At 40.1% G+C, this 25,564-nt stretch overlaps 1 protein-coding gene across 2 annotated transcripts in view; it reads right to left on the bottom strand.

Moving 5' to 3' along the window:
• RB195_007764 (uncharacterized protein) overlaps positions 1-25,564 on the bottom strand; it is a gene marked incomplete at both ends in the record, with an annotated part of 43,352 nt that overhangs the window by 14,390 nt on the left and 3,398 nt on the right. The window contains 36 exons of one of the 2 annotated variants that reach the window (XM_064181575.1): positions 5-136; positions 196-304; positions 1,023-1,117; positions 1,181-1,292; positions 1,700-1,823; positions 3,246-3,319; positions 3,445-3,551; positions 4,360-4,473; positions 4,531-4,647; positions 4,831-4,938; positions 4,991-5,068; positions 6,259-6,384; positions 6,695-6,761; positions 7,196-7,332; positions 7,542-7,670; positions 7,732-7,884; positions 7,971-8,079; positions 9,126-9,286; positions 9,341-9,394; positions 9,459-9,596; positions 9,979-10,068; positions 11,249-11,356; positions 11,424-11,594; positions 11,655-11,843; positions 12,525-12,623; positions 14,525-14,620; positions 14,699-14,854; positions 18,167-18,219; positions 18,670-18,776; positions 18,846-18,968; positions 19,029-19,121; positions 19,554-19,706; positions 19,768-19,855; positions 21,470-21,544; positions 21,960-22,175; positions 22,302-22,432. In XM_064181575.1, coding sequence (XP_064038354.1) covers positions 5-136; positions 196-304; positions 1,023-1,117; positions 1,181-1,292; positions 1,700-1,823; positions 3,246-3,319; positions 3,445-3,551; positions 4,360-4,473; positions 4,531-4,647; positions 4,831-4,938; positions 4,991-5,068; positions 6,259-6,384; positions 6,695-6,761; positions 7,196-7,332; positions 7,542-7,670; positions 7,732-7,884; positions 7,971-8,079; positions 9,126-9,286; positions 9,341-9,394; positions 9,459-9,596; positions 9,979-10,068; positions 11,249-11,356; positions 11,424-11,594; positions 11,655-11,843; positions 12,525-12,623; positions 14,525-14,620; positions 14,699-14,854; positions 18,167-18,219; positions 18,670-18,776; positions 18,846-18,968; positions 19,029-19,121; positions 19,554-19,706; positions 19,768-19,855; positions 21,470-21,544; positions 21,960-22,175; positions 22,302-22,432 — 4,192 coding nt within the window. Of the gene's footprint in view, positions 1-4; positions 137-195; positions 305-1,022; positions 1,118-1,180; positions 1,293-1,699; positions 1,824-3,245; positions 3,320-3,444; positions 3,552-4,359; positions 4,474-4,530; positions 4,648-4,830; positions 4,939-4,990; positions 5,069-6,258; positions 6,385-6,694; positions 6,762-7,195; positions 7,333-7,541; positions 7,671-7,731; positions 7,885-7,970; positions 8,080-9,125; positions 9,287-9,340; positions 9,395-9,458; positions 9,597-9,978; positions 10,069-11,248; positions 11,357-11,423; positions 11,595-11,654; positions 11,844-12,524; positions 12,624-14,524; positions 14,621-14,698; positions 14,855-18,166; positions 18,220-18,669; positions 18,777-18,845; positions 18,969-19,028; positions 19,122-19,553; positions 19,707-19,767; positions 19,856-21,469; positions 21,545-21,959; positions 22,176-22,301; positions 22,433-25,564 lie in introns of those variants that run through there. The other variant, XM_064181574.1, reaches the window with a different exon arrangement.

Below are 25,564 nucleotides of genomic sequence, written 5' to 3' on the forward strand. Positions count from 1 at the left end.
TTACCTTCTCAAATATGAGTGTTTCATTCCATACAGGATTCTGAGAGTTTTCCACAACTAAACTTTGCAATGCCCTGGTGAGAAAAGTCACACGAACAAATGCCCGGGCGGTATTTTTGGCCACAGGTAGCAGATCCTAAATTGTAGATGGTTACGGTACTTAGAAAAGCACCTTTCCTCCACTAATTCATTTACCTTAGCCCATAAAAAGTAACAACGCAGTTGCCAAGTTGTTGTAACTTCATGAACTTCGTAAAGACGTGGAACGAAATACATTTCGTGTTGTTGCTCTTTTGGTATATCCCTGAAATATCTCTGAGTAGTTAGTAGGGTACGTACGTAAGCTGATGAGTGCGATGCATCTTTGATTGGTTCAGTTTAGAAAGGAGAAGGCCAGTGTGCCTAGCAGAGAAGAGGCGTGCGGATGCGTCGCGGCAGCCCGGCTGCATAGATTTGATGGCGACTGTGTATGTGCTTAGTTCTCGTTGTTGTCTCTTCACTACGGTAACACTGTCATGCCAAAACATTCATTTCTTGTATTATTTTATTTTCTTTTTATTTATTTGTTTATTTATCTTTATCTTTTGTTTTTTATTTCATTTTTTGTCGTAATTTTTCCGTGTCTCAAGCGCTCCCTATGTTAGACTTTATGCTGTGATTACAATACAATAGAAAATACACATTCAAAAAGAATAAAAAATAATTAAAAAATAGTTTAGTAAAAAAAATAAAAACAGTTTTTCAATAACGGTGCTGTTAGAGACGCTACGTCCTTCACGAATCCATAAAACTCATTCGGGAGACTCAAAATCAATTCCAGAAGTTACATGCAGGCTGCTTAAGCTTCGCTGCAGGACCACATCAAAGAGACAGAGACTTGTTCTTGTCAATAGACTTTAGTTCTTAATGACTTTTGTTGTTTTCCAAGACATAGGTACCACACTCATCTCTTTTGAACTGTCTTTGCATCCAAATACGTTTTGTTGTTGTTGTTGTTGTTGTTAGGAAAATTTGATGCTTACGTTTGTCGTTGCACTTCCATTACGAATCTTCTCCGCCGGATACAGTCTCCGCTGAACTCTTGGTAATGATAAGGTTTATTCTCACCATTGGAGTACTGGAATTTTTTTGAGGATTTTTTGAACTACATCGAAGGCAACATCTTTCAACAGCTAAGTACCTCCCATTTCGTATCACCCAATGATTCCTCGTAATTCCCAAAATTTTGATTCTCAAAATTGATCGCCTTACGTGTCCTCTTAATACAACGTCTTCGAAATTTATGATCTGGTCTGAAATGAGGCACGAGTGTCATCTGAGGGATTCAACCCTCTTTCTCAATAGCTTTGCTTAAAGGCGTCACCCACGAATCTGAGGTGGTACGGATTTCAGGTGGAGTATTCGTATACGGGATCGCAGATCATGGAGAGGGTGGTGATTCCCTCCATTTCTTCCTAATTGCCGTAAAAAACGGCCCGGAAGATGCGGCGCGTGCACACGGCTGGCGCGCTCCAATCGAACTCGTTGTAGAAAATAGCGCGCCGGAACGCTCGAAGCCGTATCGTCCGGGCCGTTTTTTACGGCAATTAGGAAGAAATGAACGGAACTGCCCCCTCTCCTTAATCTACGATCCCGTATACTTATACTCCACCTGAAATCCGTGTCACCTCAGATTCGTGGGGTGATGCCTTTAACCCACCTCCATTCCTTATCGACTGTACCAGTTTCACCCCAGAAAACATCAGAAATTGCATAGACCCATCCATTTTTGTCGCCATAGTTTTGATGTGTATCCGGAACCCATTTTCCTTCGTATCTCCAACCTTCAGGAAAATATTACTGAGATCTATGGTTCAAATAAGTCAGCGGGCCCCCACTGCGGCAGATTGGAGAGCAGTGATAGTTGGAGCGGGACATCTTAAACAAGGTATGCTTACTTTCCAGCAAAATCCAAGGCAACTCTGGGTTACACCCTTATTTATCCGCTTCTGTCCCCTATATTTTGCCGTTGATCCCTAACCGCAAGGAGGCAGCCAAGTGGTTAACCGCTCCATAGGAGTAACGTCCCTTAAGGGGCAGCATATCACAAAAGTGACGATGTTCGGGTCTTTGTGGGTAATATAGAGCTCAGATTATAGATGACGAAAAACGGACGAGGACCCGCTGAATTACCCCAATCATCCTGAAAAAAAAGCATGGGAAACGCATTATTTCCTACGAGGTACGTTAGAACGCCCCACGCCTGCTGCACAGTGTCTACGTTCATTCACCAGCTTACTCATTAGTTTTACTTGAATGGGGTAGCGAAGACACCTGATTGATCCTCTACTGCTCGTGAATGCGTCGCGTGTAATACAGGGGCGGTGCGTTCTAACGTACCTCGTAGGAACTAAAGTGGTTCCCACGCCGTATTTTGGAACGATTTGAGAGAATTCAGCGGGACTACACTCATAGTAATAATCTGCACCTCGAATTCCATAATTTCCAACAGGTTTCCACATTATGTCGATTTCGTGGTACGTTGTCTTTAAAACGCAAAATGCCTAATCGTCGCAACATCCTTGTTTCCATGTACTCGTTTGAGAGTTCGTTTTCCATCGGTAAATTTATTTGAGAAATGACGGAGTATAATCTTCTATTGATGTGTAAGATAACAACCACCATATTGTTAGAATTAGGAGTTAGTTGATCTATCGATTGAGCGATTATTGAACCAGGTAATTACTTGTTAAGGGTCGTTGCTCAAGTAGAGCAGTTGATCATTTGGTTGAGGTAAGAAGTCAGCGAGGTAGTGCACGGTACGACAAAAGGTAAGTAGGCCAATGACCCAAAAGCAGCCTTCCCCCAAGAGCGTATTTTGCAAATTAAGCGATTATTGAGCCAGAAAAATAACTGCCAAGTGATCAAGTGCTCTATTTAAGCAACGGGCCCTTACCACTTATTTTTGTGGTCAAATAATCGCCCAATTTGCATAACATACCCTTGGGAAGGGTTTTGCAGCAGTCGCACCGTCGCCAGGCGGATACCCTTCGCAGAGACTATACGGTACAGTTAAAGACACTGAAATCTGGTGCAATTGCGTAAGCGGCTTCGTAAGAAGTGGTGCGATGGCGCCCTTACTTTGCAATCCAATTGCAAACAATGAGAGTCCCACCTTGATCACACGCGCCTGTGCAATCGAACCAGGCTTCAAATCGTTTTTACCCGAGTGTAAATGGCTGCAGGGCAGAACATTAATTCCTTACCTTCTCCAGGATTATGCATGGTTTTCTTTTCAATTTCACCACCAAAGTAATCGGTGAATTTCGATGGCTCCCATCTAAAGACACTTTTCTAAATCTAAGAAGAAGAATATACTTATAGAATTCTATAATACATATTAAGATAAGAAATAAGAATATACTTATAGAAGAATATACTTATTCACATACTTATAGAACTCACTTATTAACTCGCCATTCTTGCACCTCAAACACCTTATCGTCACAAGTTTCTCGTCCATCACTCGAACAAACCCACATATCGTGTGTATTTCTTACCACCCAGTTCCCCTAAACAATAGAAAAGTTCCTTTTTTTTAGGAAATAACTCCAGCCTGAGGGAAAGAATAAAGGTTAAAGTTTCTGGCGTTAATCGATCTGCTTGGGACCCGCCACCACGTTCACTTCAGAATCGTTTGAGATATGCGTAACTGGCCTATACAATGACTTGCGGTGGCTAGCCGATGTGTCAAGTCAGTGTTTTTATCCTCCCAGATAAGTCTGGTACCAATTTATCGACCTCGGAGGGATGAAAGGCTTGGTGAGCACTAGGGCGGACTCGAACCTCCGATCGATCGTGCAGGAAGCTGAACCTCTAACTGCTAAACTACCTCCGCTCCAGCTCGAGGTATCCTGACAAATAAACGCTGCGTCCAACAGATTGCATTGTTGGATACCCTAACCAAGGGATTTCTTTCTAGTCAGAATCTTTTTGGGAGAAGAATGTTGTCGAGTGTCTGGGAGAAGAATGTCTAAGCTAAAAAGCTAAATGCAAGATCCGACTGGTCCGATGAAGTTTGAGTAGAAAACAAAAGAAAAAAATGAGCATGGAGATGTCCTGATGTTCATGCTCTTTCGGATCAGTTCCCAAGGAATTTCCCCGTAGCTGTCACATATCTGTGGCATCTCTAACGCTACAAAGTCTTTGAAAATATGTGAATCGGCTTTCCGAGTCAAATCTTCCCTTTTTTCATGGGAATGCAAGAAATTTCTGAGGACTTGAATCCGAGTCTGGCCCTTATTTCTCCTGCGCAGATTTGTAAGTGTTTTTCTAAGAAAAAGCGTCTGAATAAATATTTCGTACAAACTGTATACTCACCATGTAATTCCATCCGAACGGATTTGTGGATGTGTATTCCGTTAGGTCTTCAGTGCCTTTTTCGTTTGTATACTGTGTTGTTTCCTTCCAAGCCGACTTCAATTTCCCTTTCTTCTGTAAAAAAAAACTATGGATTCCCTCTCTATTGAGCTTTCATATTCAAGAAATCACCTGGTAACTAAAGATCTCAAAATATGCTTTCACTTCAGCCGGGCGAATCGCTTCTTTCCATGACCACTCCGATCCACGACGTCCAAACCACATTTTCACGTGAATCACTGCGGGAAACTAAAATCTACCGCCGTTATTGTCTACCGAGAACCAAAATATGCTTAAACAGATGAGTGCAATTTTGGTAGAGTGAAAGGAAAAAGATATGTTTGTCGAGCAGAGGGAGTTCCTGCGTTGCGGATGCGTCGCGTGCTCACAGAGTTGGACATATTTGGTGGCGACTATAGCCGAGCAACTCACATCTTCTTGTCTGCTCTTACGATCAACAATATTTGCCCATTTCATAGGAATTGATCGTATTTGTCCGCACCATTCTCCACATAAGGCATCGTTTTCCGAAAAATACACCTAGAATTACGTGATTTATTTTTAAATAGATTTTTAATGCTTTCATGACAACCTCTTGTGCTGCAACTTTGCTGTATCCTACGACTTTGCCTTTTGCCAACATTTTGATGATGATATAAGGTGTTGATATCTGTAAAAACGTTTTATATGCGTAAAGTTCTCCCTAGTGCGTTTATAGTCACGCGACTCGTCGCCACTAAGCTACCAGTTTGCAGAGGCGCTGATTTCTAACCACCTGATCGCATCGACCAGCACATTGCAATACAGCAGCACATACGCTGCGACCCACTCGCCGACCACTAATATAATTTGATCAGGACGATTATTCAATTTTATTTAAACAAATAAAGGATTTATAAAGTTCAAGTTCCGGACACAGCTTAATCTCATAAATTTGTGGATAGATCCTCTAATTTCCTGTCAAAGAGTCTTTGCCTTCAGGTAACCTTCCGTTAGAGAGTTTTTACCGTTGGACACTTCTGTCGGAAGCGATGGAGTCACTACTACGTAAGATACGTATCGAAGTGACATAGAAATTATCTCTTCAACAACTATTTACGTGAGATCTTCCATTGTTGGTCAGGACACCTGAATGATGCCTGAATACTGGTTCGGGTACCGTTGTAAGCCTCAACCCTACACGAAAGTCTTGAGACGACAGCTCGTGACCCAACGTCATAGCTCTGTTCTCCTCTGCCTTTAGGCAAGTTCACGGGCGGGCAGCGTTCTATACAGCAAGGCGTCACAGGGCAGAGAAAATATTTTCTAGGTGATATTTTGTTTGTTACTGTCTTATACAACGATTTCCGGGGCTGGCCGATGGGTCAATTCAGTGCTTTTATCCTCACAGACAAGTCTGGTGCCAATTTATCGACCTCGGGGAATGAAAGGCTTGGTGAGCACTAGGGGTCCGATATTTTGTTAGTCGTTACTGTAGCAAAATTCGACTCTTTTGTCCAGAAACCATCTCAGCGAGTCAACGCCAGGATTCGAATTCCGGACACCATTCGTAGGGCTGCATGCTCTTCCCCGGGAGACTCACCACAACTCAAGGCACTAAACAGAAGAAGAACTCGCGCTCCTTGGACGCGCGGCGATCTTGAACTAATTTACACACTATTCCGTAGTTCCATTTTACTTCCACGGACCATTCTTCATTTTTCTTTTTAATTTTTAAAAAGTTTGTTCCATACTTCATTAGCAAAGCTTATTTCTAGCTGTCTATATCACTGGGAACTCATCAAATCGACTATACCTAATCCTAATCCCAGATCCCTATAATTCATAACTTTCACCATTGAACTAACTAAATAATCCTACCTGACAGTCTTCAGCTATTCTCAATACATAATCCTTCATTCGTTCCAGAAATCGTATCACTTTCTCACCCATTTCATCAAATAAATGAGTCTCATCAAACTTGAAACCATCAATTTCTTTTAGAATCTGAATAAATGGGAGAGTGTTGCTAATTTATGCACTAAATACTTTCATCAAAATGGGATTTTTTCTTCATTTCTAGAAATTTCCATGAGGCACAACAACATTATGGTGTCCGTGGAGAAGTTTTGCACGTGAAAACAAGCGATATTTCAATTCTGCCGGATACCTAGATCCTTGATGACAAAAGTTAAGTGTAACAATAAGTCAAAGATTTTTATTTTCCCCCAGGGTTTTTTTTTCGCAATCCAAGCTTACAGTAATTGGCTCCACATTGATAGAGAAACGTATGTATAATCACCGTATCATCGCTTACCTTTTCTATTCTTATCTGACGAGTTCTTTGCCAGGAGTTGTCCAATTCGTTCAATATTGAATTTGATCTTTAAATGAAACGGAATCGATTCGATCAAGATTTTTCCTGATTATTCTGTTGTCCTGACTCCTACATACTATCAATTCCGTCACGACACTCCAAAAATAGAAATAAAATTTGAAAAAAAAAATAAAATAAATGGCAGTAATTTCTGCCAATTCGCTTAATATGCCAGCGAAAATATTCGTGAACGTAGCCTCCTTTGCGCAAAAACAATGAAACGCAGAAACCACTACAGGACTGCTGTATAGGGACTCCCAATCAAGTTTTATTTCATTTTATAAAAGAAAAAAAGCGCTGCTTCGACACAAGCAACACAAAATTGGATTCATCTGCGCATCGGTTAGGAAAGATCTCATATGTAGAAAGAATAAACCCGAAAAAAAATCTGGGAACGGTGCGTTTAGATATTCCCGACGAAAACGAATCATAAATCCATACACGGTCTGATCCTGCAGTCGACTAAGCATACATTGCATGTGCTCGAGTGCTTCCATAGCGAGTGAGGCGACTTGATCGGATTTTCCATCGCCAAGTCGTTTTGCCATCGTTAACAATTTATCCAGCATAATTGCAACCTAAATAGAAAAATTAATTTCTTTATTTATCTTTTTATTTACTAACAAGACGTCACGTAATGGTAGTTGGTACTATTAGTTTTTCTGGATTTGAAAAAAAAAAATAAACATCACATTCACAATGTTTGAAATAACCGGATACAGTATAATATAATATGATCATTATCTATTTTTTGTTTTTTAGAACACGTCTTTTGCCGATACCGTACCTTTTTAATCGCGTTACTTCTCTCGATTCGACCGTCCACTTGCTCCCAAAGACCAGGAACATCCGCCATCGGTTTATGATTCCCCCAAGGCATCGAAAAATACTTCTTATCATCGTGATCGGGCATTACCTAAATTGTTTTATGTAAAAAAAAACAGCAAAAAAGAGATTTCTCTACCTATTAATCTTACCCCTAATACAGAACTTCGATTTCGTGAAAGTTCTGCACCAGTGCTTCCTTGTTCACCCATGGAGACAAGAAAAGAAATCTCATCACTCGCAAAAAGAGGATTAATGAGATTACAAGCGAAAAACGAGCAGTACACATTGTAAAGTTGCATTTTCTAAAGAGAATGTTTTTAGGAAATATTGGATTCATTTATAAATGATACGAGAAACACAGAAGCTCTCTGCAGAGGGAACCTCTTACCTCAAAGTTCCTCGAGTGCACCAACGAACTGTGATCGATGAAAGTTTTTTGAATCGATTCACCTATATATTCCACGCAATCAATCGAAACCAACAGTCGGGCCAAGTACCTGTTTTTAACAGTGAGAAATAATTTGTTTAGAATCGGCTAGTAACGGTTATCAATCAATAGTAACTGTCAACAAGAAAAAATATTTTAAAAAATAACAATAATAATATAATTTAACAATAAATGCTTAGTATAAAATATTAGAAATATAGTATACTGAGGATCAAAGCTGGGACTAAAGCGAGCTTCTTTTCTCTCCGCAATCAGATCAACGCATTGTTGGATGGTGCTCGATTACCCCAGACCATCTTTGTATATTTAAATGAGTCAAAATCAAGACTATTAGTCTAGTTTATTTGATTAAGGTTTTTGGTTTTTTTTTGGTTTTCTCCTGTCTGACTTTTCCAGAACCTTCGCCGCAACCATATCGAAGATTGCTTTGTAGTTTCCTCGATGGAGGCAAAAAAAGCAATTATTTTGTCAGAAAGAAAGTTTGAGGTAATTGTAACTGGACTATTGTCACGATACCCACAATGGAGAAAATTGAACGTAACTGAAAAAGAATCCGACATCTCTTAATGGAATTTTGTCGCTGTCTTAGATGTTCTTCAGGTCACAGAGGCGCAAAAAAATTACTCAGTTATAAGGAAACACCCAAAGAAGAGTGGTCTGAGTTGTCCAAATTACCGAATAAGTTGAAGAACGATGTAGTTCGAAGTCATGTCACTTTATGTGGTGTTCTAATAGGAGGACAGGAGCGAGTTTTATCTAGATATTATCCTCAAGACGTCTAGAAAAGTTATCGAGTAAACAACAATAAATAATAAATACCAAATAAAGAAATAAATAAATAATAATAACTTTTTTTTATCAGTTCCAGGAGGTCAGAGATGCAGAAGAACCCTCTGTTCGGGGATAAACTAGGCTATGAAAAAGCTTGGAACTTACAGGATATAACCTACCTCATTCCCGTTAGTTTTGAAAACTAGAATAATACGTTTCTAACGGAAATTTTTATATATGTGGTTTGAAACTATTAGATACATCCTTCTCTTATAGGAGTACTCCGTAATAAACTTTTACCAGCGCTATTGCGATAAGACTAACTTGCTTCCTTCTCCTTCTTGTATCATACTTTTCTCTTTCTCTTTTCTCCATTTTAATCGCATCTGTTTCTCAAAACCGAAGAAATTTAAAAACGATGGGCCGAATGTAGGCATGAAACCTTCACGTCCTGGTTCGTACATTGATCTCGTCAAAATTGAAGCCTTAAAATACTACTCGAGTTGACTTCGCCATAATTCTATTGCCAACCCACGTACCTGCCCAATACATCTTTTTCGTCGACCTTTGCTTACAAATAATTGAAAATTAATCTGAAATTTATAGGAAAATCAAGGATTGGCAAAATTCCTCTTAACTGACAACGAAGAAATCTACCTTAGATATGACTGTAGGCCATAACATTGGGATAAATATCTCTTGATGGAATCCAACGACATTCGTAACCATGTCACCCATATTGTAAGGTCCCACTTCTTCGGCACTAGACTCGGCTGATTCGCTGCCGAATGTGACCTACAATTATAAAGGTTTGACAAAAGATTGTGGTTTAGAACACGAACATAGGTGCGATAGGGAGAAGCCGGACCCTCCTCAGGTAAGGGGGGTTTAGCTCATGGGGTGCAGCTCAAATGAAGGGGGTCCTTTGGCCAACCGTCCAAAAGTTAAGGGGGTAATTTCGCCAAGCGTTTAAAAATGAAGGAGGTTCCTTCTCCAAGCGTTCAAAAGTGAAGGGGATCAGAGCACCGGCTCCGACTACAGCACTATGAACTAAGCGAATTTGTCCCTTAGTTGAGAATTAATAGTAAAAAAAAACAATAATGATATGTTCCAAGAAAAAGTTTAAAAAAAAAAGTAGTAAAAGTAATAAATGGACCAATACTTAGCAATAGCGTACCTTAATTGAAAATTTGATAGGTTTTCCTTTATTAGCATCCACTTCCTGGAGAATTTCTTCAGCGATTTGATGAAGGCGGAACAGTCTCACCTGAATTTCAACGTAGTATCCAAAGCAGATAAGAAGATAAAGTGCACGGCATGGATCAAGGATTCCTATGAGTATGCGCTTACGCGTTACGTTACGACTTCAATTCAGAATTGTTTTAGGTTTTTTCAACACGTATGGCTGGGTATGAATGACTTTCGAGGGTTAACTGATGTGCCAAGTCAGTGTTTTTATCCTCCCAGACCACTCTGGTTCTCCATTATCGATCCCAGAGGGAACGAAACTCTTGGTTGAGGTTGGGACACTAAATGTGACCGATCATCGATCGATCGTGCAGTGATAGACGAACCTCTTACCGACCGCGCTGCACTCGCCACTGAACGTGCATAAAAATCTTATAACTTATCATTTCTGGATTTCTTTCCTTCCACTACTGCATTGTTGTTAATAACTCATTCGGAGGAAAATGTAGTTGGGTGACTCGGTGGCGCCTTTATTTCTCGACGGTATGACTTACTTTTTTCTACTCGTTACTTTGGTTTACATGTCATCTATCCTCTAAGACTAATGCTTGGGACTTGGGGTCCCAATTGATTTAATTATTTACTTCCCCTCCCCCAACTACATTTTACGCCTCAATTGACCATGATTGTTTGTATCTTCAGTCTTTTCTGTCTTTTTCTGTCTAGCCCAAGGTCGGGGTAGCAGCGCACCGCCGAAGCACCCACACTTGGGTAAACGCCGAGACTTTTGGGGTTATCGTTTTGTTGTAAGCTCTCTTAGAAAAGCTGGATCGTAGGCCTATGGAACTTGTTTTTATGAGTGGAATTGCGCGGACACTGTTAACAGAAAACCTCTTATTATAGTTTTTAAATGCAGAGATCGGGATCGTTTGGAGGGGTGAAAGAAGTCCTATAGATCAAATGGATGTCCATGGATCTACTCGATTCATTAGTAACGGCGTCATTTTTGGAAAAGCACTGCGTCAGTGAATGCGCAAGAGATCTCTCAGCATCCAAGCATCGATCTTACTTGTTTTATTTATTTTTTATTTTTATTTCAATTTATTTTTCATTTATTGGATTTGATTTCTCTGGACGCGGCTGAACTTTCCGCTCTTTCCCCCTCCCCTCTCTCTCCTTTTTATTCTCCTCCAAAAATATCGATTGATGTCGACTTCCTTCAATAGATATGAAATGGAGAATCGCTGTAGAGTATTTACCCTCAGTGATGATTCCTCCAATTGAGCTCCACTCCAGATTTCCTCACTTTTCAGATCATCATTCATTCTTGGTGGGGAACCTGTTGTGCTGAACACGCACATGGATACCTTAACAAGTAATAAATTGTTGTACAGATCCAGTGCAAAGAAAAAAATGCGGACATCTCGAGCATACCTTCAAAAATCCACAATTTTCATGGATGCCATCATCATCCTCCTCATCAAACGGTGTTCTCATAGCGATCCACTTTGAAATAACAGCTTGACCAGGTGAATGAATAATAGCACCGACAAGGCAGCCAAATTCCCCCTTGACTTTTTCAGAGAAACGCTTTGCGCGGGTTATCTATCAAAAAATATTGTCTCTGGATTTTTTGTAATTTGTTCTTTCGAATCAATAAATTACCTTAATTGTAAGCGTTTCAGAGGCAAGATTTTGTAAACTTATATCTTTAAGCATAAAAACAAGATTTTGATTCCATTTTGGGATTCCCTGGGAGCTTATGCGGGTACATTTCTGCATTCCTTCCAGATACGCACGTACCCTCAATGAGCCTGGCTTCAAATCTCTTCCTTCGATAACTCTTAGGAGTACCTAAAATTTGATGTGATACATGATACGTAGGTGTTCGTTTATGTATACGCATTATACGGTCATTGAACAATCCTAAATTCTTCCAGATTTACTGCTTCATGTCTACGATAGGAACGATTGGATTGGGTGCAATGGAAAATTTGCTCAAAAGTCGTGATTTAGCTGTTACTTCCTCTCACTTGTTCTACTTGTTTTGAAATTCCTTTTTTTTACCAGATCGTAAATAAGGGATATTATTTTAAAGAGATTTTAGACACTACTATAGAACTTCCAAGCATCAGTTACGAATCCTGCAATCAGTCATGACTGTACATCGGGTTTATTAGACCACAAACAAATCGATGGTCCGAATCGATGTCTAACGGTAAAGAAATCCGATTCAGTAATGTTTAATTAGTGGGATCCAGCTTTCTTTGGGAACTATGTTTACTACGATTCTAAGTGTACATGTACAGAGATGTTCCAGAAAATTGTCCCTCTCGTGTCTTCGAATGTAAAATATAATCCCTCTAGGTATCGTTTAAATGTCACTTTTTTTTTGGAATGACCTGTACAACACCACCATACTATAATGTAATAGAGTGGTTTTAACTATATGGTGCTCGCTATACGGCGAAGTTAATCCTTCTATGGAATCAAAGGCTAATTATTTAACTTCAACAAAATTAACAACACTCTCACATGCCAAGTCATCTTCTTGTCGGCCTCTATGAACATGGTTCTACCAAAGTTCTTGTCCGCTCCTCCATATCGTAAGTTTGCCGCTGTTGCTGCGTCTTCCTAGATTTCCAGGACAGTCAGAACAAACCTAATCTCTCATTCCGGTCGTTCAATGCGAAACAGAAATGATGGGGAGAAAAATGAAAGAGTAATGACAGTCATATATCCTAAGAACAGCGCCTTACAGAGTTGTGCCATGTGCGTATGCGCAAGAAGGCGATATAGTTGAGTCAAAACGACGTGAAGCGCGGAAGGTTGCGTAAGCGGCTGCGCTCGAAGCGGCGCGGTGGAGACAGCTGATGTAATCGAGGTGGGGCCGCGAGCGAACTGCAGTGATAGGTGGCGGTAGCGAGGATCCTTGCGCGATACCAAACGCGACACTCGTTGTAGTCCGTAGCACTATCTTATTGCTAGCATATGATGTATAGACGTGTGCAAGCCAACTTCGCTAGAACCTTTTACAGTTCTTTGTCCAAACCCCGTCACATAGGCTGCCCGCCGCGCAGGCTGCGCGGTGCGGCTCTGCGCTTCAATGGTTATTGACTGTTCATAACAGTGCGCTCAATAACTATCGAAGCGCGGCCTAAAGGATAAACCCTTCTTCCGGCATTTTTTACGGCAATAGGAAACAATGCCAAACCGCGACCCGCCTGCGCTGCCTTCAAAGGACCCCTCAGGGCGGGGGGAGCCTTTAAAGGCAGCACGTTGCGAAATTGACTCTGATGGGACCTCTCCACGAATAGATGGGAGTAATATGTGAACTGCGATCATGATCAAGCTTAATGTCCACCCAGAAGTGGAGGAAAAAAAGCCTGAAAAACAGCTCCGATCGCACCCCTGCCACTCACGATACAAATTAATAAGCGATAAGATGAGGGGAGCTCGGTTGTCGCTTACGTCCCCTATCCACTTGATATGACTGGAAATATCAGTAGAAATTGTCTCACTAACACAATAATAAATACAGATTCCTCTTGTTCCTATCACCCGTAATAAGTTCTAATCGTTTGGTACATCGGATCACATAGCGCCACTTCTTTGGCTTTCTCAGCGGGTGCTTATTTTCTGTTCTTGCCTCACTGAGACCGATGACGTACTACTTAGTCTTCCTGGCCCAAATACACTGGTCCTTGATGGCTGCTTCCGATCCAAGCGTACATGCTTTGTACTTACAAATCGCCACTGCACTCTGACTGGAGCATAGATGACTCCTGTGATGCCGTTCTCACTGGCTCTGCCGCGTCAGACTTTTCTCCGTATTTAGAAGACTCTTTCTTATTACTGTAATTAATTGTAATTTTAAAACCCGTGGGCAGGTTGCAGGCCTCTAGTTCTGGGTTTCTTGGGAAAGTTACAGTTTCTTTGTAGGAAGCGATTTCAAACCGCCTTCCCTGCACCGCCCGGTCACTTGAATGCAAGTTTTTGGGCGAACGGACATGCGCGATACAAAGGTTTTATAGGTCAATACTTGCACAGCAGAAGCAGGGTTTTCCTTGAATCCACCTGCGTTCCAGGGTGGCGTAAGGTCGCTTTTAGTTCGCGGTTACTCTCTTATCCGCAACCTTAGGACGCGCTACGTAGCCTTGCGCCGCGACTTACCAGCTGTGATCTTTCTTGGGAGGGAGTCGTACGCGTACTTTATACGTATTATACTCTTGCTCATACCTACTTGCGGAGAGATCGCAACATAGTCAATCGCTATGTCGCCTTTACCTTGTTTTCATACTGCGAACGTTTTGAAACGCGGAGAAGAGCGAGACGTCAAAGATATGAGCTCAGACTCAGAGGTGTGACTACGCTCAGGTTGAGCGGTTGGATTCTGTAGAATCGTGTTGATTAGGTGAGTGTCTGAAGATGTGATTACTCATAATGGTCCTTATATTATCACGGAACCAACAGCTGTGGACTGCTCTTGAAGCCATGACTGCAACGTACCAACTGCTCTCTTGGATATGACGTACCTCGTCGGATTCTGAGGGACTATCATCTGCATCTGATCCGCTTTTATCCTTCTTCCCCTTCGTCCAGAAAGCGACCCGGTTCCCTGCGCTCCCAAGCTAGAAATCCATTGAAGTTTCACTTTTGAGCTTTCTCTTCCTATGGATACAAGCTAGGACACCATGAACCACACATACCTTTTCCTTAACATTTTTCTCTTCTTCCTCTCCGCTACTTTCACTCACGGCCTTCCCCAAACTTTTCTTCAAAAAGGTCTTCCCAACTGCTTCCTTGATCTTCTTCATTGTCGTCCTGTCCGCGTCCAGGTAGATTGAAAGTAAGATACCTCTGATCTTTTGAAATGTTTATCAGTTTTTGTGCAAACTTCATGTCGTACATGTTTCCCATGTTCGTAAAGGTTCTAAACATGATAAGGCCTCAATCATTTAAATCACTTTCATTTTCCAGATTAGCTAACGACTACAGTGTTGGCCTGCAACACAGTTGCTGTGAATATCTACACATTTTTATTAATCCCTGTCCATCAAAACACATATATACATACACATTCAATAGTGCTAATTCCTAACAACGAACAGTCAGTTCCCATGTTCGACTTTCGTTGAATGCTAGCACGTTAAATTCGTAGCTTTGATTAATTTGCTTGAACTGGAGCCAAGATTGATATCGATCTTTATTAACAGCCAACGCTCCGGTATTATCCCTTTCGTCAGAGCCTGGCAACTCAAAGCTATCAGTGTTTCATCCTCTCCATCCTTCATCACTCTACAGAAAGCATTCAAACGATAGGTAAACTCAAAGGACAACACATCGACATCGGTAGCGCTTACCTCATTCGTTGAACCGTAATAGACTACCATATACCACAACTACGAACCACAAGGGTTTTCCTTATAAACCACAAGGGTCTCATAAGAACCACACGCCCCCTTCCCTTCCCCTCCGAGTGGAGTAGAGAGTTTAGATTTTGCGAGTACATCTAGATGCTTCTTGACTCGAATACACAGATGGCTCCTGTTTTCGCTATAAAATCGTCACCAAACGATCTGCGTGATACGATGTACCACTACTGCTACCATGCAATCACCCTCTCTTCCATATGAGCAAACCACGCAGCTAAGAGTTGTAGAAAGTAGGTCGTATCCACGATTACGTACCACCTGACACTTGAGGTTCGCCTGCAGTATCTTCACAACCCTCACGTCGTGCTGTGGACTCGCTTTGCGTAAGCAGCTCCGTACCGCTCTACTCATATCATCATATAACTATGGTAGACAGAACAAAATGTTTCCTCGGGCGTCCACGGCATTGGGCTTTCGGAAGGAAACTCGCATCTGTCAAGTGACACAATCTCCCTTTAGACCCACAATCGGGTACACAATAGAAATAGTCAATTTGTGAGCGAGATTCATGTATTTATTTATCCTTTGGGTTGGCCTATCGTTTGAATGGTTTCTGTGGTGTGACGGGACGTTTGTGAGGATAAGTCACAGATGGCGCTAATATTTCCCAGGCTCTGACGAAGGCGATGTCGCCGAAACGTTAGCTGTTGGCTAGTAAAGAAGATCATCACCAACCTTGCCCGCTCAAGGAAATCAATCAAAGCTACGTATTCAATACACAAATATCTTCAACCTTAGAATTGGATACAATTTTACCATTATGACAAAATTCAGACGACACATAGTTGTTAGGCAGTAAAAAAAATGAATACATGTTTGTTGAATTTTCAAATAATCGTGTTGCTTTTAACTACTAAACAGTTGAAGATGTCACGTTTTGTTTTACCTCAAAGGCCACTCCGCTAAGCGTTCATACTTTAAAAAGTTCATTATTCCCATCGAAGAGATAGAAACTATTGCAAGGACATCCTACTGGAGCCTTTTTCGTTTGGAAGCAATGGTGTAAAGCCTGAACTTCTCCACCAGTGAAGCACATCCCTAGATCCTTCCTTCATGTTTATGAGACTTCTTTTACGATCAAAACTAGCGCACACAACATCTAGCCAGTCGTCCTATCTCCTGCTTAAGAAAAATGTCCATTGTTCGGTACCCAGCGAAATATATATCGAAGGCCAAGTATGGATGAGCCGGTCACTTTGTGAGAAGGGTCGACGATGGGCTGTACTGGAAGAGGAATACTACGGATAGGGTCAATGAGAGGATTGTTAAGTTCCTATCATGAATGGATAGCTGTGGCCTAAGCTGGATACGGCTTATAGGCTTCGTTAACGTCACTCACGAAACTCTGGAAGTTCCGGGTGAGGATTAAGGGGGAAAAGAATGACAGGGAACAGTGCTCAGCCTTTTACGATCAATGAAGACAGGTCATCTAAGTGTCGAAGTATGCAAATGTTATCTCGAGAATGAGTGAGGTGAACTTAGAGAATTGGCAGTTGCCCTAAGAAAACGTGATGCACTCACATCATTCGGCACTACACAGTAAAAATAGCGAAACCTCCATAGAACCATTCTGTACTATCAAAAATGGATAAAAGCTATAAAAAAAAACTACGCCTTGACCAAACCTTCAGACATACGACATATAAAGAATAAAGAATGAAGTGCACAGAGTAGGCGTTGAACAATCCCTTTGGGGTGCCCTATGCAGAGTTCAATTTTGAATCGTTTTATAAATACGTGCGCACCCAATACAAAGACATACAGTAGCCAGTTAATGTATTAAGTCATTCTTTTCATCCTCACAGACAATGCTGGTATTAATTTAACGAATGGGAAGGACGAAAAGGTTGGTTCCCTCAAGTAGTCACAACCAAACCTCACCTCTTACCAACCGTCTTCTTACAGTCGCTTACACAACTGCATCAAGATCTAGGTGGTTCCGACCCGACTATAATACATTCGCCTAATTTGTTTTCAGTGGTTCTGACTTATCGATCGACTATCTGTTGGAGAAGATTGACCGTAACGCAATGTGTTCTTGGTGGTAAAACAACAACGTGTTGGTAAACTAAAACAATTGAACATTCGTGAAAGTAAGGATTGTAATTGTGGATTCTATGCAAGTCCTTTTTTCCACGATTATCGCGCTTTACAAGCACTCATTTCTTACTCTTTGAGTAAGTATCTTTTAGGAATTTTATAAGGTTTGAAATTTGTTATTTTCTGATGAAGGAAATACGGAGTGAAAGTGTTAAGTAGTAAATTCTCTCTCCGCCATATCTATAATTATCAAACAAATCGGAAACATTTAGAAATGAATTATTTCAAGTTGATAATTACTAAACCCGATTAGTTAAAATCTGGGTGAAAAATCAACTGTCAATCGATAATCAATACTCCTATTGCGTTTTCTCTGTAATAGTTGAACTATCCGGCGGTAGTAGCAGTTCTTGCATGAGCCTATCAATAGAAGCAAGTCCAAATAATTTCGCCAATTGCACATCTTCGATGAGGTCACGAGCTATAGCCAACATAGGTGGAAGTAGCAGAAGAAGATTCGAAAATCGACGAGGTGTATCACGATACGGAGAGATGTGCCGCACATGTCGTTCCAACGAATCCAGCACATGAAAAATAGAAGTTTCACCGCGTAAAACAGGATTTGGGGTGCAAAAAAAAATCGAAAGAGAAAAAATTCTCGAGTAAATACCACAACTGAACCTTTTGTACCGTCATACTTACCTTTTGTCTAGTTTCGTCAACTTCACGAGAAGAATCCTCAGCGCCTTTGGCAACTGCAAGATCAGATTCATTACAGAAAGCCCTCGTCAACAATTATTGACATTGACTCAGACCATCGTTGAAGGATTTGTAAACCATAATTTTGAACTGCGTGAATTTTCTTCTTTTTATATGAAGTATTCATGTCGTGGACAACGAAAGCCATAAAAGTACTAACATCCAATTAAAAATGTGGTTTGTTTTGAAAGTAGCTTAACTTGTATCGAACAAAATTTAAAAAAAATGCGAACAAACGGTTCAATTCGATTGCAAATTTGTAAAGTAATCACCGCTTGAAAATAAAGTCATTCCTTAACGCCGTGGAGAGGTAAGGAACTAAAAATGGCCGCATCATTTTTTATTCTACTTTTTTCTTCTTTTATTCTTTTCACTTTTTTCCTACTACTACTTCTTTTTGTAATTCAATACTCTTCAAATCCTCAAAGAAAGCGGATAAAACTTACATGGATCGAAGAGAGCAATCGCTTTTAGAGCGACATATTCGATTTCGTTCATTTGCAATTTTCTCATAGGCGTTGTCAAATGATCGACGATCCTAGCTGCAACACGGCTGGAACATACTGTAAGCCAACGTGGTTAAAAAAAGAATTAAGAAAATCACTCAAACGAAGCATCTCACTTCACATCTGGTACTTTTGGTGGATCTTTCGGAAGACACGTTTCATTCGTCAAGCAAATGACGTCGTTCAGGTGAATGCTACGAAATGCTGCACACATCACAAGGTGCTGAGCTGAGAAATGCCTAGAAATCAAAAAAATGTGCATGGAGAAGCTGAAAATAAAGAGAAGTTTACTGAAAAACCTCAACAAGGCGACTTGTGTATTAAGCGGAAGCCGCTGGAAATCTTGGAGATGTTTTGCCCATTCTACCATTAAAGTAAGCTGTTGATTCATGCTGAAAAATGAAAATCAGTCCTGCTTTCACTGTAAGTTTCCAGTTTCCATCAGTTTCCCATATATACCACATAGTGAATAGAAATCACTCGATCATCAAAAAGAAAAATCAGGAAAAAAAAAAGAAAAAGGTTATTGCGCAAACTTTCTTTGCAACAGTGAAAGTGAAGAGATAAAGTGAATGTCATGTTTGAAACATGCAAACATTTGTGGAGTCGGCTAGCTCTGGATTATATCCTGCAAAGTTGTGATAGATAACCTTAACTTTTTAGCACTTTATGCTAAATTAAACTATGACTTCGTCTGACGAAAATCGATTGATCGAAACTTCCGAGACCGGCTGGCTAGAATATAGCCGGCACCTCCCAAGAAATTGATCAACTATCACTGATCACTTTATCTTTTTTTTTTTTCGTAGACAGCAATAATTCACCTATCCGTCACATCACATGTGGTTGCCTGTCTTCGAGCATCCACAGTCCTAGTGATCACCGATGATCGAAGTTGACGAACTATAGCCTCAGCCGAAAGTAACGCATCAAGAAGAGGATCATCAGGAATTGCACATGAACCACTTGGTCGAATTCTAGATGTCACAATACTAGATGCACAGTTGTAGATCATCAAACAAAAATCAAGGAGCTCACCTATCTCTTTCATTTTGTACAGCTTCTTTTTTCATTCCACGTCGCATACATTCTTCGAAACGGCAACTTCGACATGTATTTCGTTGTGCTGCAATGAAATTTCGATCGATATAAAGTCACGATACACTAATAATCGGTAATTGTTACATTTTTGTCCCTGTATTAGTTGCATTATGTAAAAACACTCTTTTTTCGTGTATTCGTATGCTTGTGTGAGTCGAAAACTCTTCAATCCGTGTTCCGGATTAATGGAGTTGAACCCGTATTGAAGAGTTTTCGACACACACACACACACAAATATACGAATACACAAGAAAAGAGTGCTACACAGAGTTAGAAAACAGTGAGACGAGTTCCAACGTTGTCGGGTCGGTATTCTAGCCTCAGAATACAAAGAATCGTTCCAACTTCACCACAGTGGGTGACGGGAGCCCAACAAAAATGGTAGGACCAGGAAATGAAAAAAAAGTCAATGGACTGTAGTGTGATCGATTCAGTAAAATAAGGAAACAAAAACGTTGACGAAAAGTGAGACCAAGAATATTATTAGCAAAATGAAATATGATTTAAAAAAAATTCGGAAAAAAAAACAACTTTAGCAAATTGGAAGGAGATGACTACCCTTTGCTTGTGCTGACTCTATTTATCTATGGTTGAATGCTTTTAAATCTACGTCTCCATGTTTCTACTCGTTTGTTTACGAGAACCTGTTTTCCGCCAGAGTATGCTACACGTACACAGGCGTTTAAGTAACAGCTTACTTTCTACTCCACGAAATATGAGCTGCTTATCGTTATCAGTATGTTGATGATGTTCATATCATTCAAAATTAGAGAAGAAAAAGAAAAGTGCTTTTTTTTGCTTATTTCCGAATTCACAAATTATGTGACAATAAACGGATGTAGACGTGAAGATAATTGTAGGAAATGTTTCTGTCATAATGTTGCTTCTTCCCCTTGAAAAGGAACAAAAAATCTGCGAATGAATATTTTTAGGAGTGATAAAACCGTTCGAATAATAACAACCCCAATTATATGAAACAAAACATTTTTGAAGTAAAATGTGGCCCACATTTACCCCTACTTTCATGCTTCATACTTCATCACACATCAGTGGGACCGGAATTTTCAGACGGGTGGTCAGTGATATTGTACGTAGCGGCCGAAATTCTTCACAAAGTGGATGTGCATCTAATAAGAAATAGTCGCATAGCCATCGATGAATAGAATTAAAAATAAATTCAGGAAAAATAAAATAAGTGTGGACCATTAAAAAACAACATTCAAAAATGTGTGCGGATAAAGCAGAGAGCTAGGAAACGAATCAAATGTAAGCGACTAACCAGAGAATAGTAATTCTTTAAAAATTTTTTGATAATGGCTGGAAAATCCTTGATAGAAAATTCAGACCAGAGTCAACTGAACGGATTTCAGGGCAGAGGGAAAAATCGCGATACGTTTCTTCTCCTCCACCTTTGTCTAGGAGGATCGCGATATATTTGGATGTCTTTTAAGCCTCTTAACTTTTAACATTCTTTGTTGGATGGAGTTTAGAAGGGAGATTCGCAAATTCAGGATAAAACCTTCCATAATGTGGACAAGTTTAAAGTATCTCTATGGAAGATTTAATTATACTAGTATCTGAGTAAAATAATGAAAATAAAAATGATTAATTATGATGATTAGTATGAGGATAGACATACCTTTATCCACCACACAATTACGATTGAAGCGACAACTGTAAGCATGTCGTTTTCGAACAGTTCTCCGAAAAAATCCTGTAACCAAAGAAATTTGTGTTAGTTTAAGACTTATCGAACTCTTATACTTTCACTTTTTCTAAATTTTGTGGGTTTTCTCTACAAAAACCTCAAGAAATAGGGAAGTTGACTTGTCCTAAACCACCCAAAGACCCAAAGGAAGCATCCTTGTTGCTCTGTTAGAATTATTGATAGCGGTTGCTATTTCCCTTTTAGAATGATTTTAAAGTAATCCATAGTAAAAGCTTCGTTCACATGGAAAATATGCTATGATTTCATCATGGTTCTGAGTGGAAAATTGACAGCTGATTGCTTTCTCGCCATATGTCAATCGCAGATTTATTACGCTGTCAATTCTCGCCAAGAATAAGTATTATCTGGACATAAACGACAAACGCGTTTTGTAAGATCTTCAGCTGATAGGAGTGCTCACCTTTACATCCGTCACAACTGACGGCTCCGTAATGTTTTCCGGTGGCTTTATCGCCGCATATCGCACATAATCCTTCCGAGGACAGTCCGTTCGCTCCGGTGGAATCCTCACGATTCGGATGATCGGAGGGAAGATTCATTTTTGTGGGGGAACGCGGAGGCAGTGAGTGCGCACAATGTTGAGCGCTTGTAAACAAGCGAAACGACGAGGAGTAACCTAAAACGACATACTGGTAATTTCGCACACGCACACACACGCACAGAAAACAAATTCCAAAGATCATGTTAGAGATGGAGAGAAACGCGAACGAACGCATAAAAGTGCAAAATATGCGGCCAGTACCTGAGCGGAGACGAAGCGATGTCCACGAACCGCGAACCGATGACGAGGGAGGACTTGGTCGGCGCTCCTGGGTATCGCCACCGGGTTCTCTCCGCTCCCTTCCAGCGATAGCGTTATCAACGCATCGATTGCTTCACATCGTTTCAGGTTCTCGTTTCGTTCTCTTCACGTCAACATCGTCTTGTTTAATTGTAAATTCATACGTAAAGAGAAACGATTCGAAACAAGAGAATCCTGAAAAGAACCACGGGTTCAGGCTTTTGCGACAAATACATAAATTACTAAAGAAACTAATCCGAAATATGTCCAAAATGGATAAAACTAGTTAGGAGGGGGCGCTCAGTTTCGCCCTTATTTCTCGACGCTCTAACTTATCTTTTTTCTCTTAGTAATTTTAGCTTACATCTCCTAGATCCTCTAAGACTAATGCTAAGGCCTTAACGCCCCGATTGATTCAATTATTTACGTCGAGAAATAAGAGCTCCACTAAATAACAGCTAATAAGAACTACCCTCCAAAATTACTAGAGAAAAAAGATCAGTTAAGTAGAAAAAGAGTGCTAGGAGCAAAGTAGTAGTTGTGATGAGAGGAGGAGGGGGTGCAATCAACCGCGCTCCTATTTCTGGAAGTAAATAACTGGATCAATCGGAGTCCTGAGATCTAAGTATTAGCCTTAGAGGATCTATGACATGTAAGCTAAAGTTACTAAAATTCGTAAGAGAAAAAAAACTATAATAGACCGTCTAGAAATAAGACAGTGGTTGAATGAGCCCTGTTCTCCCGCCCAACAACATTTCCCGCAAAACAACTACTAGATCCTATTCCCGCTCTTCCACACGTGACCTACCCGGTTGAAAAAGTAGAGATTTCCTTGAATTTCCCATGAAATGGATACGAATATGAGAGATCCCTTTCTGCTAATGAATGAAATGAACTGTGATCGATACACGATCACGTAATCTCGTGCGTTGAGTCCACATTAATGCGACTCTCCTTTTTTGTTTTATGATCTTTTTTTTTTTGTGCGCAGATTCTACCACAACGTCAGTCTTCGTGTTTGATTTTCTGGCATGGCTTAGGAATAGAAAAAGAAAACCATCATACGACATTGCGAACAGATTCCATCGATCTTATTTATTTCAACAAATAGTTTCATAAAAGATTTTTAGTGATGATAAATGAGATCTTTCATCCACGGGTTTTTTTCTAAGATTTAGAAATGAAATCCAAATATTACAAATAGAAACTCAAATAAAAGGACTCTGAGCGGTTTGTCAGTCTTGAAATAATCTTGAAAAGAAATTAAATTATTCGATGGAGGTCTATGGTAGATTAAGATATCACCGATAAAGACGAAATATTTAGGTAATTACTAGTTTCCATTAAGTTCCATTAAGGCTAATAAAATTCCACCCTTTAAAAAAAACAATCTGAAGCTACATAACAGTTGTTTTTGGTGGAAAGTTAGCTATAGAGTTGTTCTGTAAACACTTTCCCTCAACGCTTCAACAAAAATTTTCGTGCAAGCAAATCTTCCAGAAAAAAAAATTCTGATGTGTTGAAATAGATATAATTGAGCAAAAGGAGTATTTCGTTGAGTACGCTAAAAAAAACGAAGAGAATAAAAATAAATGCAGAACAGCTTTGAGTTCTGTCATCGTTTTTATGGTGTTGGATGTGTTATTTTAAAAAAAAAAATGTTGTTGAAGGTAGCCTATCGAAGAAATCTCTAAACAATCTTAAGAAAAATTCTCCGTCATTTTTCACTTTCCTTCCGTAACGGATACTAGTTCTGCTACAAAATGCGAAACGTATTCTACGCCGTTTTTTTTACGACGATTAGGGAGAGATGAGCGGAACAACGCCGGATCTCACAATCTGCTCCAAATCCCGCAATTTACAACCTAATCTCTAGCTTTTCCCGCAAATTCCCTCATCACGTCAAATTCGTGGTATGCTGCCTTTGAGTTTCTGAACAAAAAAAAAACAAAGAAAAAAAAAGTAGAAATTTTAGAAGAAGTATAAATTTAGTTTAACAGGAAGTGTCAGTACTTTTAGTTCCTATCGATCAGTGAAGGCGAGCGGAGGGAGCACCAAAAGAAGTATGATGTCCGGGATTCGCCGGACCTCCAGACTGGTTATAATAATATATTATCAATACAATTATTTTCTTACTCTATTAGCGGTCCTCGCTCTCTCTCTCTCTCTCTATATATATATATATATTTGTATGTCTATATCCTTCGTAAGTTGAAAGTTCGTACATGGATGAGCGTCAGTAACACTGAACTTCGAATTGTGGTCGTTGCTCATCGGGGATGCATTGCTTCAACTTTTTACGTCCATTTATTTTTTTCTAGTATATTGTTTCTTTGGCATAGGGTGGGTGTAGCGCAGTCGGTTAGAGGTCCGCTGCCGTCGGTGGTTCGAAACCGCCGTAGTGCCAACTGAACCTTTCACACCTTCGGAGTTGATAAATTGGTATTTTTACTTGCCTTTCCAGAGTCGATAAATTGGTACTAGACCCGTCTAGAAGGATAAAACCACTGACTTGATCCTCAGTTGGCCACCCGAAGTCATTGTATAGGTAAAACACACGTTTCAGAACCTCAACGATTACGAATTACAGTAAAACACATTGGTGCATCCCAAGTGGATTGATACGCCAGTGATATTCATCTTTTTATTTTTTTTTACTGGAGGTTAGTCTTTTTTTTATCTTTGTGACTCGCTCTAACTGCATATTTCGTTCTGTTATCGATTGAATTCAAGTTTTTCTCTCCTATTCTTTCTACTTTTATTTTCACAACTCAACCAGCTATCCTTCTTTCTTGGTGTCTAAATAAAAACAAATATATAAGTTTGAAATAATGTCATAATTTCTTGAATTGTCATTACATCAACCTACAGAACCAAGAAATACAGTTACACTCACAGAATCTCTTCCCAAATTTTAATTTTCTTTCCGAACCTCTTAATCACTTTCCGAATTCTTAGATTTTAATCTCTTTCCGAACCTCTGTTCGTTTTCCTGTTCCCGAAATGTAAAAAAGTGAACCTAAGCCATAGTATAGTATGTGTTTTCCGCTTTTCCGAAGACAGCCGAAATTGTAGGTCTAGTCTAGTTTGAAGAGTCATAAATAAGCGGATAATTAGCTGAAAAACGATCTTGAAAACGAGTTCTTTCGGGCGGTAGGTACGGTAGCAAGCTGCTGGTAACTTTTTAAATAGTATAGATTTGGTTGCACTTTAACGTTTCACAG

Source organism: Necator americanus, chromosome I (assembly GCF_031761385.1).
Source record: "Necator americanus strain Aroian chromosome I, whole genome shotgun sequence".
Classification (NCBI taxonomy): Eukaryota; Metazoa; Nematoda; class Chromadorea; order Rhabditida; family Ancylostomatidae; genus Necator; species Necator americanus.